General features: G+C 52.7%; 1 protein-coding gene across 5 annotated transcripts in view; it reads right to left on the bottom strand.

The window, feature by feature from the left end:
* Positions 1 to 335: 335 nt before the first annotated feature.
* Positions 336 to 13995, bottom strand: part of IL34 (interleukin 34) — a 58886-nt gene continuing 45226 nt past the window's right edge. For 3 of the 5 annotated variants that reach the window (XM_067721048.1, XM_067721049.1, XM_067721050.1), the window contains exons 2-7: positions 10848 to 11259; positions 5515 to 5648; positions 4622 to 4699; positions 4173 to 4334; positions 1250 to 1382; positions 336 to 1017 (exon numbers count right to left, since the gene is read on the bottom strand). In XM_067721048.1, coding sequence (XP_067577149.1) covers positions 845 to 1017; positions 1250 to 1382; positions 4173 to 4334; positions 4622 to 4699; positions 5515 to 5648; positions 10848 to 10875 — 708 coding nt within the window. In that variant the 5' untranslated portion in view covers positions 10876 to 11259 and the 3' untranslated portion in view covers positions 336 to 844. The remainder of the gene's footprint in view (positions 1018 to 1249; positions 1383 to 4172; positions 4335 to 4621; positions 4700 to 5514; positions 5649 to 10847; positions 11260 to 13995) is intronic. The other 2 variants (XM_067721051.1, XM_067721052.1) reach the window with 2 other exon arrangements.

Consider the following 13995-nt stretch of genomic DNA (forward strand, 5'->3'; position numbering starts at 1 on the left):
TGCTGGGGCGGTCTTGGGGCTGCCAGATGGAGGGGAAGAGGGCCGTGGCCAGGATGCACTGTGGGAGATAAACCGCCCCCCCAGCAGTCAGGCTGGCTAAGGCTTCAGGGGCTGGGGCAGGGCTGGAAGGAACTCCGTCCCGCAAATATCTACCATTCCAGGGCCCTGGCTAAGGCCCTGACCACTCCACATCTGAATCCTCAGACCGAGGCCCCAGGGCCAGACCAGCCCATGCCCCTCCTCCTGCCTCCTGCACCTGGCAGGAGGGGAAAGCGGCCTTCTCCAGGTGGGCCTTCTCCAGGTTCACCCTCGAAGATGCAAAGCAAACCAAAACAAACCAAAACAAAGCAGGTGTTTAATAGAAAAAATAAAGGGAACTGTGGCAAGATGTGGCATTTGGCTATGCCCTCTCCCCAGCTTTGCTGCCCTCTCCCTGGCCTTGCCGAGGCGTGTCCCCACCCCCATGCCCACCTGGTACAGCTCTCACCTCTTTGGGCTTAGGAGACGGTCAGCCCTGCCCTCAGGGAAGAGGGCAGCCCGGGCAGTGCCAGGAGGGGCTGTAAGCTCTGTCGTCATTGACCTTCAGGTGCCCCCAGCGCCCACCGCTCCAGGTGAGACCATGGGAGGTATGGAAGGCGGGAAGCTGAACCCTTCTCAGGCACTGAGTCCCCCTCAAAGGAGAAATGCCCCTCTAGGGTCTCCCCTCCCAAGAGGGGCTCCCCACCACCACCCAGAGAAGCCTCAGGCCCAGTCCGTCTCCTGCAGGAGCTCCTCCAGCTGCCCCACCCAGTTACCATGCAGCCCACTCAGGGCAGGCGGCCTTCGCCCTGTGCCCTCAGCAGCTTCACTGAGCCGGGGCTCCAGCCATGAATGCCGGGGGGTGGGGCAGGGAGGTGGGGGGCTGCTGGCGCAGGGGGTATAGCTGGGCGGCCACACACTGTGACGAGGGCTCCGGGCCGTGAGGCTGAGGCCTTGGCACCTCACAATCCTGCCAGTTTAAGACAGGGCTTTGTTTACCTGCAGGCAACACAAACACACAGACACAAATAAGACTGCAGGACTGGTCAACACCCCGCTCATCCCCAGACCAAGCCACACTGTCCTCCCTGTACCCAGGGCCCATCTCAGCTTCCAGAAACGGCCTGTAGTCCTGGGAAGCAGAGGGCATGCCGAGGAGGGTCCCAGCTCTGCTCAGCGACCTGGGCTCAGACACCCAGTGTCCCACCCCCAGCCCCTCAGAGCTCCTTACAGCAAGAGCAGTACAACAGCTCCATGACCCGCAAGCAGTTGTCCAGCAGAGCTTTGGGCCGCACTGGCTTCAGGCTTCCTGGGGCACTCAAGAGGGACAACACTGCTTCCACCTGGGGGCCGACCTCCACACCCTGAAAGGGAGGAAACCTTAAGGACCACAGGTGCCACCCCCAGCCTGTGAAGAGATCCCAGGAGAGCTCTGGGGGGCGGGGTGGTGGTGGCTGTCCTGCCTGGAAGAAGGACAAGAGATCCCTGTGACCAGGACGCCTGAGAGCCATTTCTCTCCTTCCTGCAGGTGCCATTTTTCCTGGGAGGGGCTCCCTCGATGTCCCTCACTCAAGCACAACACACAGAAGCTTCTCTTTTCCTCTCCTAGGGGCAGGCCAGACAGGGAGGAGGTGGGGGCATCCTTGCTGTTCTAGCCCAGGCCCGGCCACCACCATATGAGAAGTCCCTATCCCAGGGACACTGTCCTTCAGGATGCAAAGACCCACACCGACTCCCATGAAGAAGAGACAGGACCCTCAGGAAGGTCGGTCATATCGTGAGGCGCACTAGGCACACTGACAGGGCTGGGTCTCCGGCTCCAAGCTCGGGGGCTCCTCTCCACAACACTTAACAAAAGGAACTTGGTGTGGGGAGCACCAGGCACCATGGGAGGGACAGAGCAGGGGCCAGAACTGTCGTAGAAGACACAGAGCACGGGACTTCCCTGGTGGCGCAGTAGTTAAGAATCCGCCTGCCACTGCAGGGAACACGGGTTCAAGCCCTGGTCCGGGAAGATCACACATGCCACAGAGCAACTAAGCCCGTGCGCCACAACTACTGAGCCCCTGTATGCCACAACTACTGAAGCCCACGCGCCTAGAGCCCGTGCTCCGCAACAAAGACAAGCCACCGCTGAGAAGCCCACGCACCGCAACATAGAGTAGCCCCCGCTCGCCGTAACTAGAGAAAGCCCGCGCACAGCAACGAAGACCGAACACAGCCAAACATAAAAATAAATAAATGTATGTATAAATAAATAAATAATACTTAAAAAAAAAAAAGACATGGAGCAGGAGGAAACACGGGACCTGAGCTGGGGAAGGACGTTCCTAAAAGTGAAGTGTTCTAGGTTGAACTGTGTGTCCCCCTGCCCCACAACCCCCTAAAAAAGCTCTGTCCAAGGCCCAAATCCCTAGTACCTGAGAATGTGACCTGTTTGGAAATGGGGTCTATGCAGATGTAATTAAGTCAGGGATCTCCAGGTGAGATCAGTCTGGATTTATGGTGGGCCCTAGATCCAATGACTGTTGTCCTTGTAAGAGAAAGGACACAGGTCCTTCTCTGGGACACAGAGGGAGAGGCCATGTGAAGACAGAGGCGGAGGGTGGAGTGATGCTGCACAAGCCAAGAACACCACCAGCCACCAGAGGCTGGAAGAGGTGGGAGAGATCCTCCTCTGCAGCCTTTGGAGGGAGCATGGCCCTGCTGACACCTTGATTTCAGACTTCTGGTCTACAGAACTGCGATAGAATAATTTCTGTTGTTTTAAGCCACCAGTTGGTAGTAATTTGTGACGGCAGTCCCCAAAAACTAATATACAAAGGCTTAGAGAGAGAAGTGAGGGTGGCAGGAGGGCCAAGGGGCCCATGCCCATGGCCCTCTCCCATAGATGTTGGGCACATATGGAACGGGCCGTCAACCATTAACATTGTGAGAAAGAAGAGGTTAAAAGTTGGTTCAGGGACTTCCCTGGTGGTCCAGTGGTTAAGACTTCGCCTTCCAATGCAGCGGGTGCAGGTTCAATCCCTGGTTGGGGAGCTAAGATCCCACATGCCTCATGGCCAAAAACAAAAGCATAAAAGAGAAGCAATATTGTAACAAATTCAATAAAGACTTTGAAAATGGTCCACATCCAAAAAAAAAAAAAATCTTTAAAAAAACAAGCTGGTTCAATCTGAAGAGCCCAGGTGGGCAGGGCCTCAGTCTACCCACAATCTCCTTCCCAGCTCAGCAGAGCTCACAGAGCCAGAGACACTCCCAAGAAAAACTGAGGATGGAACACAGTCCGTTCCCCAGGTCAGCTCCAACGCTCCCCCCCCCCCCCCCCCCCCCCCCGCCCACAGGCACAAGAAAGCCACCAAGGAAGTGGCTGGGTCTCCCGGTCCCCGCCAGAATGGAGAGCCTCCACAAAGTTCTCGGCAGCTGCAAAAGCAGGTGCTGGCCCCGAGCCCTGGTGTCAGCAGCAGCTCACAGTTGGCTTCCTGTTGGCTGTTCTTGCTGGGCAGCAGGTGGGGCCCCAGGGCAGTTGTGTACCAGGGTCCTAAGGAGGGCTGGGGGGGTCAGTAGGGCAAGGCGGGGGTGTGGGGAGGGGTCCCATGGCACACACATGGCCTGCGAGGATACACACCGACCCCGTCACCTTACTCTCTAGGCTTTTTGGAAGACGTATCCCCCAGGCCTCCGATCAACACTGCTGAACAGGCAGCGATCGGGAACCTCTATTATTATTATTAATTAAGGTCCATTTACGTTAGGGTTCACTCTTTCTGTTGTACATTCAATGGGCTTTGACAAATGCAATTATACTCACCGTTACAGCATCATACAGAAAAGTTTCATTGCCCTCAACCCCCCTGTGCTCCACCCATCTATCCCTCCCCCTTTCCCTCTTTTCTTAGATGTGGAAATAAAGTGAGAGGGATCAATGACTCGCCCAGGGTTGCAGAGCATAACAGGGTCTCAGGCGCATCTCTTGCCCCCCAAGCCCAATCCACCACCCTGCCCCCCCCATTTCTCCCACACTCTCCAGGACATGCCAGAACTTTCCATGCCTTTACCTTCTCCCTTGATAGTTTTTGGCCACACACACACACACACACACACACACACACACACGCACCCACCCTGGCCACCTGCACCTCCGCACGGCTCACCGGGAGGCCTTGTTTGACATCCAGCAGCAGCGTATGTACCTCCTCCAGGTACTTCCAGGATGGATGGCCCTCGAGCAGCACCTCCTGCACCCACTCAGTAGCACTGAGACTCACCAAGACCCACAGATACCGCAGCTCCTGTTGGCTCACCCGGGCCCTCTGCTGCAGGGACAGGAGAAATTATTGAAACCCCAGACAGGAGCCTCTGGGCCTGCCCCCCACAGCTCTGACCGCCCCCCACATTTGCCCTGCACAGGGGGCAGACCACGGGCATCCACTGTGGATGGGGTGGGAGGGGCACCTGGGGCCTGAGCCAAGGGCAGGCTTGCTTGAGGGGCCAGGAAAGACCCCCGGCAACAGGATCTTCCCAGACCAATGTGCCTCCAGGCAGGGCCCACAGGATGTCCCAGGAGGCAGGGGCCTCCCCATTCCAGAGGGGGGATTCTCACCAGCCTGGTGACGTTGGCCATTCGGAGTACCCCCTCATAAGGCACACTGACCCTGTAGTTGATGGGGAAGTAGTGTTTCTGGGGAGATACAAGAACAAAGGATGAGATCAGAGTCAGAAATTGCTCAGACTCCCCCAACCTCGGAGAAGAATTTGATGCAGGACCGGCCCTTGATGGCAGCGGTGGTCCTCTACAGAAAACATGTGCTTGGCTCCCAGTTGGGATAAAGACAGCTCTTTCCTCTGGGACACAGGGAAGGTGAAACAAAACAAAACATGTTAAGGCATAAGTCTCGGGCCAAAATGTAGGATGAGAAGCTTACTACTCCTAGAGAATCATATCCTTTAGGAGGGGTGAGGAAAATGACTTTAAAAGATTGCTCTAAATCTTATCATGGTGATGGTTTCATGACTTTGCAAATACACTAAAAGCCATAGAAATGTACACTTGAACAGGTGAGGTGTGTGGTATGTGAACTATATCTCAAAAATCTGTTAAAAAAAAAAAAAGACCTACAGAGCCACATGTGATGTGGTCCACCCTATAAAAAGAATCAAACATTCTAATTTCTAGGTCCTTATCTCCCCTGCTAAATAGTGCCTGGGGTTCCCCCAAGGTTTCCTGGAATCCATTCCTGAGTCACTGGGTGAGTGCCACGTGGAGGTGGGATCAAAGGTCAGATCAGACAGGAGGGTTGGAGGCCCCAGGGATGGATGGCAGGAACACGGACAGGAAGTGCAGATGAGGCACATGCGTGTGTGTGAGGGAGAAGGGAGCCATGGCAGGCACAGGCCTGACACAAGTCCAAGGAGAGGGACTGAATTTCCAGGTCCTTATGTCCCATGAGCCACAGGGCTTTGGAAGAGGGACACAACGAGTGCCCACGTGGTTACCATGTACTGAAGGCGGTTCCGGTACTGCAGCTTGTCGCGCAGAAAGCCAGTGATGGCACACTCCTCGCTCCGGGTTAAGGGCCACACCTCCAAACCCTCGTTCCCCAAGGCCATGCCCAGGAGGATCCCGAGATCTGTGGACCACACAAAACAACACGTGAAAAAAAAAAAAAAAAAAAACACGTGAGCCACCTGCATGGCTCCCACACTGCCCGGGTACGCAGAGCTGTGCACACAACCTCCCTTTTCCCAGTCACAAGTCCTCTCGGAAGGGTCGGGGTGGGGAGCGCAGCGTCCCAAGGAGGCCTTCCCAGAGCCAGGAATACTCTCCCTGCGGTCCGGGCTGCAGGACAGCAATGCAGGCAAGCATGAACCGTCCAGCCCAGCCACCTCCCACCCCAGGCTGGCAAAGCCCCCCAGGAGCCACGCCCTGGGATTGGTCTCCAGTCTCCTTCCCACTCCTGCCCCAGGGGGCAGGCACAGCCTCCTTTCCATGGCAACCCCTGCCCCTCATCTAGGGCCTACGAGTTTTCAAAGCCTTTCGCTGCATTTTCCATCCAGAGACCTTGACATGCCTCTTAATTAGAGGTACCAGCAGGTTTGTAGCAGCCCTTCCAGTCTGGTCTTTCCGGGATGCTGAGCGAACCTCACTCAGGCTGTTTCTCCTCCCCGCTAACAAACGATACAAACATTACCAGCCTTCACCACTGCAGGTCACTGTGACTTTAAAAACAGTGTGATTTCTGTGTAACTGAACAGACTTACAAAAATTATCTGAGAGAATTTGCAACAAACATGAACAAGGGTTAAGTTGATGGGAGCAGAAAGAACAAAATATAGATGGGCAAGAGATGTATCTGAAACTCAGCCTCGCTAACAAATTCACGTTAAAACAATCGATACGTTTCACCTACCAAATGGAAAGACTTTTTTGTTGTTGTTGCTGTTGTTTTATTTTATTTTAATAACATTTGCTGCTGGCAAAATAGTGAGGCAGATGCTCTCATCCTGGAAAGCAATTTGGCAATTTTTGTTATTCATGGACTTAATGCCCACACACTTCGACCCACTAAGCTTTAAAATTGTCCACACCCTTTGACCCATTAAACTCATTTCTAGGAATAAATGTGAAGGAGAAGAAAAGAGAGACATAACCAAAAGATCTGTGGACAGAGTCTTCCTTTGCAGTATTATTTTGTAATAGTGAACATCTGTAAGTGGCCTAGATGTTCAATAATAACGAATGTAGCCAATAAAAACCACATTGCCAAAGAATACTTATGATATGCTTATATGATAAGAAAAATACTTTTGATGTGCTTAGCAAAGTTTTAAAAAGCATGATTCAACACACTGTATCTGGGTATAAAGCATGACTTAAATTTTGTTAATTATGTATATATGTGCATAGAAAACGCAATGGAAAGAAATGCACCAAATCTCTATGGGAGATTTTTATGTTCTCCTTTATATTTTTTAGGATATATTTTACATTCTATAATTAGTATCTATTACTGTTATGGTCAAAAGCAGTATTTTTTTTTTCCTTTCCTCCCTCTTCCTTCCTTCCTCCCTTCCGTCCTCCTCCTTCGCTCTCTCTCTTTTTCTCTTTCTTCCTTTTTTCCCCCCAGATAGCCAGGCAGGCTGAGTCACCTCTTTGATTCGCCCCTGGTTGTGAGCAGCAACTACTGACTGGACTTTCTGCCCTCACTTCCCCGGCACTTAGGGAGACTTTTGTTCTTAAACCCTCACGGGCCTGAGCCTGCTGACACTCACTTTCCCACCCCCTTCTCGGTGCTGCTGCCATGCCTGTGCCCCTGCTGGGCCAGAAGCTCAGGTTCACTCAAGCCCATGCCCCTTATGGCCTACAGCCCACCAGCCCTTCCCCTCATAGAAGTCTGACACCACATTTTTTGCAAACTTGCAATCCATCTTGCACTTCCTCTGTCTCTCTCTTCCCATATTCTCAACCCAATATTTGGACAAGGGAACAGATAAACCAGTGTTCCTGCTTGCTTTCTCCCTTGTCTCTACATCATTAACACTCTCAGCTTGGCACCCCTGCTGGTCAGGATCATTCCTGCCTCAGGGTTTAGGCTCACACGTTGCCCCTGCCCTGGGTATCCTCTCACACGACAGACCCCTTCCCAAGGTCTCACCAAGACTCCTTCCCTCCCCAGAGGCACCCCTGCCTACGCCAGCCACCAACCCCTGTCTCTAGCACCATCTGTCCAATTCACTCATTGTCTTTTTTTTTTTTTTTTTTTGGCTGCTTTGGGTCTTCATTGCTGTGTGCGGGCTTTCTCTAGTTGCAGTGAGCGGGGGCTACTCTTCATTGCGGTGCGCGGGCTTCTCATTGCAGTGGCTTCTCTTGTTGCGGAGCATAGGCTCTAGGCGCGCGGGCTTCAGTAGTTGCGGCACGTGGGCTCAGTAGTTGTGGCTCGCGGACTCGTAGAGCACAGGCTCAGCAGTTGTGGCGCACGGGCTTAGTTCCTCCGTGGCATGTGGGATTTCCGGGACCAGGGCTCGAACCTGTGTCCCCTGAATTGGCAGGTGGATTCTTAACCACTGTGCCACCAGGGAAGCCCCTCACTCACTGCCTTGACCAGACAACGCAGCAGCCAGTGTGTGAATGCACAGCACTGTGAACCACAGAGAGGACGTGTTATCAGCACTTTGGCGTTCATGTCAAGCAGGGAACCGGGATCAGGCATCTGGGTCTCCTGTAGAAGCTGGTAATGGCTCACCCAGGGTATCTGATTGAGCAGGTATGAGGTAGTGGCAGGGGGAGTGCAGAGAATCTGCATTTCCAACAAGTCCTGAAGTAAAACTGATGCTGCTGGTCTGGGGACCGCACTTGGCAGAAAGTGACAGTTTACAAATTGGTGTCCTTAGGGCCACATTCTGGTTCACAGAGATTTCACATAAAAATCCAAATTTCCATCTTTTCTTTAAAAATCAGTATCCCTGTCCACACTGAGTCTTCTTTCCAATGTGGCAGTCACCCTGTAGCTGCCCACTCCACCCCAAGTCCTACCCCACCTGCCCTCATCTGATTCCCAGTCTGGAGCCTTTGGGGGCCTGGCCACTAGCCTCGTAGCAGAGACTTACAGAGCCTCTGTGCTTCCCAGCCTGGCACACATGGGTTGCCCCCAGAAACTCTGTCCATAGATGATCTGCCTTCTCCCAAACTTAGACCTCCTCCAAGTCTGCAGCCCAACTACCATTCCCAGTTTTAAGCTCCCTTCCTGTTGCCTCCACTCCGAAAAACAGGCCAGCAAACAGGTAACTAGGCAGGGACAGCACAGCTGTAGCCTCACGTACCCTCTGCATTCTGAAAGCCCCACAGTTAGTGCAACCCTGGTGGGGAGGCCCGCCGTGCCCCGCTATTTCCACAGTTAAGAGGCCTGTAAGACAGAAGAGGAGACTGAAGAAAGAGTAACGTCCTGTGCGCAATGACAAATGGGGCTTGTCCACCACCCCCATATCTGTGCCTGTGTGTGTAAATACCCCCAAATTTATGTTCACCAAGAACCTCAGATGCAACCTTATTTGGAGATAGGGTCTTTGCAAATGTTATTAAGAATCTCCAGATGAAATCCTCTTGAATTTAGGGTGGGCCCTAAATTCAGTGACCGGTGTCCTTATAAGAAGAGGAAAGGACACAGAGACACATGTAAGGAAAGACCATTCACGTGGCCTTCGCAGATGAAGGCAGATTGGAGTGATGCAGCCACAAGCCAAGGAATGCCAGAAGCCACCAGAAGCTGGAAGAGGCAAGAAGGATCCTCCCCTAAAGCCTTCAGAGGGAGCATAACCTTGACAACTTGATTTCAGACTTCTGACCTCCAAAGCTGTGACAGAATACATTTCTGCTGTTTTAAGCCAAGATTGTGGCAATCTGTTACGGCAGCCACTCCTTTTCCAGCACCCCAGCCCCGCTCTGAGCCCCTAATCCTCAGCCCTCCCTCCCCCTCGCCCCACGGCCAGTCCTTGCCAATCCTGCGCTCTGCTTTCATGAGCTTTGTCCCCTCTGCCAGGCCTCTTCATTCTCACTTCCATCTCCAGAAGGAACCCTCATCACCTCATCACATCCTGCCCAGGAGGTTGTAACAGCAACTCCCCAAAGCACGGCCAGATTGATCTCTCGAAAGCAGAGTAACTCTCAATCTCAGCTCCCACGCCCAGGTCACGGACCTTCCAGGGCTCCCTGTTACCTCATGAATTAGCCACTCTTCACCCTGGCTTTCAAGGCCTCAGCCACCTGAGCCCAAACCAGCTTTCCAGCCTGGCCTCTCACGCTCTCACTGCTGAGCCTTTGCTCCGCTGCTCCCTCTCCCTGGAAGGAACACCGTCCTCACCTCCCCACGCACCTCTGAGACCATTTCAAGTGGCACCTCGCCGTGCTGTTTCTCCTGCTCGCCCTGCTCCTCAGGACTTGGAAGATTCCAGAACACTGGGTCTGGGTCCTTCCACCTGTTCTGAACATCCAGACCCTTTGCAGTACCCTCCACAAGGGCCAGGGTGGACCCAGCTCCTCTGAGAATCCCTCACAGGGTCAGACCCTGGACCTCATGCAAGGGGCACATAGTTCCTAGCACCTAACTCCATGCCAGGTGTTAGAGAGACATGCACGAGATAGCCCAGGTCCTTGTCGCCATGGCAGTGTCTCTCCAGTGGGCATGTGGGCGGCACCAGAAAAAAATATGTTGAATTTAAGTCAATTAAATTGAATCTTGGAGTCTGAAGGGAGCTTGGTCTGGCCTCCCACCAGCAGGCAGGCCTGAGAGACTTGTCGATTCTTTTTCTTTTCTGTCCTCATTTCAACTATTTTTCTTTTCCCCAAGGACACTGTTCTCTTTCTGCCTTTTGATTTAGTTCTTTATGGAGGGAAAGGCAGAGAGAGCAGGTTGCACTTCTCCCATGTGTCTCGGGGCCCAGGCAACTTCACAAGCCCCCACCCCTGGCTGGTCACGCCCAGGGAGGCCAGAAATCATCTCTCTGCCACCTCCATCCCCACCGTACTCCCCAATGAGCACCAATGAGTCTGAGCAGGTGAGACGCTGCCTCCTACCCCCAGTGCCTGCCCTGTCCCTGTGACCCACTGACTGTGCCCACCCAGCCTAAGGCTCATACCCACCTTGCCCGTCTGAGCTGCAGTCAGTTGGAGACAGGGCAGACGGCGTGGGAGTCCCCAAGGGTGCCTGCCATTAAGCTGGGAAGCATCTCAACTTCTCACCAGGAAGAATGCCCTGGTTGCCATGGTTACAAAGCCTGGCTCTGGGCCAAGCTCTCCCTGGGCAGTCCCCACAGACCCCCCCCCCAGTACTCACAGCGCAGCCAGGCGAATCCCCGGGGCATGGTGGTGCGCTGGGTCTCCCAGAGAGCAGAGGTGATGTCCCCAGCAATGTGTCTATCCACAGAGGCCTGAGTGGGGCCTACATGGCCTCGGGTCAGCAAAGGTGGCCCAAAGTCGAGGAAGGACTAGCCACGGAGGAGTGGCCCAGCAGGAGGTGGCAGGTGCTCCTGGGCAGGGCTCACCCTTATCTGCCTGGCAGTGCAGAGGGCAGCCGGGGGGCGGTGGCTCTGAGTCCCATGGCAGCCAAGACCTGGCCTGAAACGGCTGCCTCGGGGTCTTCCTTCCAAGCAGGAGGAGAGAGTCCCCAGCAGGCCCCTCGGAATCTGAGGCTGGGTTGTGCTTTCTCTGATTTCTCTGTCTGCAGCTGCTCAGTGTGAAATCTGGCTCTGGAAAGAGAAAGGAGGAGAGAAACTGATTATGTAAGAGTGGTGCTGCCACTCAGCCATCAGCCACAGGCGCGCAGAGCCTACTGTGCAGGCTGCACCCACCGCTGGCCGGGACCACCAGGGAAGGCCAGAGGTGCACAGCCCAGCCCCGGTTGCTGGCTATTTGGGGACACAGGAATGACAGAACAACCAAAGGGCAGCCCCAGCCCAGGAGTAAGTTAAAAGGACACCAGCTGACAGCCTGGGGCCAAAACGAAAGCAGGACCAAGGAATGAATGAGCTGTGTGGGTTAAATCAAGGGAGCTTCCTGAAGGCGGCAGATCACAGGTAAAGTACATGAATGGCTTGAACTGCGGGGAGGTTAAAAAAAAGCCCAGAATCAGGCTCTGCACCCCTCCATGCCCCAGAGAACACTCTCCTAGCCACCTCCTCACTCAGAAATCTCCCAGAAAGGCTCCCACCACGTACCCTAGACCACCAGACCGGGACAGAGAAGCTGAGAAAGTGAGAACTGGGGTCATGGTCACCTTCATGCCACACCACAGAGCCCTAATCCTGGGTGCCATCTGTGGTCCCACCCATCCACTGAAATGGGGGAGATGTGCGGAAGCCAGGAAGGCACAAAGTGGGAGGTACCTAATGGCACAGAAGCCAGAGCCTTCTCCCAGGGAGAGGGGCACAGAGGAAATCACCTAAAAGAATGGGGGTGTCTGTCTGTCTGTCTCTCTCTGGTGGGGAAGAGGGAGGGGGAGGAGTTTGAGAATGGCCTCTCCCACCCCACCCCCACTCTACCCAGGGCTTTGGAACAGCCCTTTAGAAGCTCATGCAGAGAAAAGTTGTAAAAGTTGGAATATTATTCTACATAATTCAATTGCAAATAGCATTTTCAAAGTCACAGTAGCAAGTAAAAAGTGAAAGTTAGTTTAACAGAAGCATGACTGAAGGATCCTGGAAGGACAAGGGCCTGGGGAGGGTGCACATGAGTGGTGAGGGAAGCGGGTGACAAGGAGCTACACGTTCCTTAGTGGGAAGGCAACAGATAGTGCCTCAAACGAATGAGCAACACGAGCACATATATAACTGAATCACTTTGCTGTATACCTGAAAGTAACACAACATTGTAAATCGACTATACTTCAATTAAAAAGAAAAAAGTTACGGATGGGGGTACGTGTGAAGAATTAGGGCCACTTTTGCAACCAATCTATTACACCTACACAGAGCATTCTTCTCCCCAAAGTGACCAGGCCTGACCTGAGGCCCAGGGGACAGAGCACTGGACCACCTGCTCCAGCTTGACAGCTTCCCTGTAAGCAGGGCAGGGCCACGAGGGTCTCAGAGACATTCCAGGCAACCTCCACATCCAGAGGTGAGGAAACAGGCCTGGGGGGAGGGAGCTGTCCCAAGGCCTCATGCCCAACCCCATCGTCCTCCTGTGAATCAAGCTCCTCTGCCCTTTGAGAATGTGGGGAGGGACATTCTAGCAACTAGCAGCCCTGTAGAGTGAGTCACAGATGCTCAGTTTACGGAGGAGGTGGATGAAAAATAGGGCTAAGTTGAGGCCACAGAAAAAAGAAGATAAACAAAAACATAAAAAGGAATGATTTTTTTCTGGTTAATTCCATTAGCCCAGGGTCTATATTTCTGAATAACATTTCATTCACCACCTCTGCTCAGTGGAAAGAGGATTCTAGACCTGGGGCACATGAATAACACAGGACCCACTCTTGGCCACATCTGAGTAGTAAGTCTCATTCAGAGAGATGGGCTGAGTCAGATCCCTGACTGGCTCCCTCGGCTCCCGTATCCCATTCAGTACAAGTCCAATCTGCAAAGGTGGCTCTATTTCCACCCCCCTTTAATCTGGGCTTGGCCGTGTGACTCGCTCTGACCAGTGGGATGTGCCTATGCCTTTGGCTTGTCCTCTCTTGCTGCTGGGAGGGCTTCATGTCATGTAAACAATTCCGGGCTAGCTTCCTATAGGAGGCCTCAGGCATTTGAGTGAGACCGTCCTAAACTAGTCCATCTGGCCCCTTTCAAGTCAGCCCAGAATCCCAGCTGCCCCACAGAATCATGAGAAATAATCAGTGTTTGTTTATTTTAAACCACTAAGCTTTGGGGGTAGTCTGTTACACAACAAAAACTAATTGATACAGCCTGAAAGTGCATCATCTCTGCAAATGCTCTGTAAAAAGCCAGGTCAATTCTAAGCCAAAGCATCTTCTGGGAGTGGTTCCAGTGGCTTCTCTCTGAATGAAGCTCAGGAAGCCTTGGGGGCAAAGGTGTGCTTTCATTGCCCTAGGGCCCAGCTCAGCATCTTCTATTGGAGGATGAACTTTCTGGAATTCAATACTAATCCAGACTTTTTTTTCCCCTCTACCATATTTGATTTATGTTTTGAAACTTTATTATAGTATTGTTAAACAAACCCAAATAAGGTAGAATAGGATAATGGATCCTCATACAGCTATTATTCAGCTTCAAAAATTATCAATATTCTGTCATTCCTGTTTCACCCATCCTCCATTTTTTTCCCTAGAGTATTTTAAAGCAAATCCCAGACAGGCCATTTTACCAGTATGTAAGGATTTTTAAAAAATATATAATCGCATTACTACTATTGCACATTTCCAAATCAATAATCCCTTATATCATCTAATACAGAATCCATGTTCAAATAAACCCACACAACTAATTCACTACAAAGGTACCAAGAACATACAATGGCGAAAGGAT

Source organism: Pseudorca crassidens, chromosome 20, assembly GCF_039906515.1.
Source record: "Pseudorca crassidens isolate mPseCra1 chromosome 20, mPseCra1.hap1, whole genome shotgun sequence".
NCBI classification, from domain to species: Eukaryota; Metazoa; Chordata; class Mammalia; order Artiodactyla; family Delphinidae; genus Pseudorca; species Pseudorca crassidens.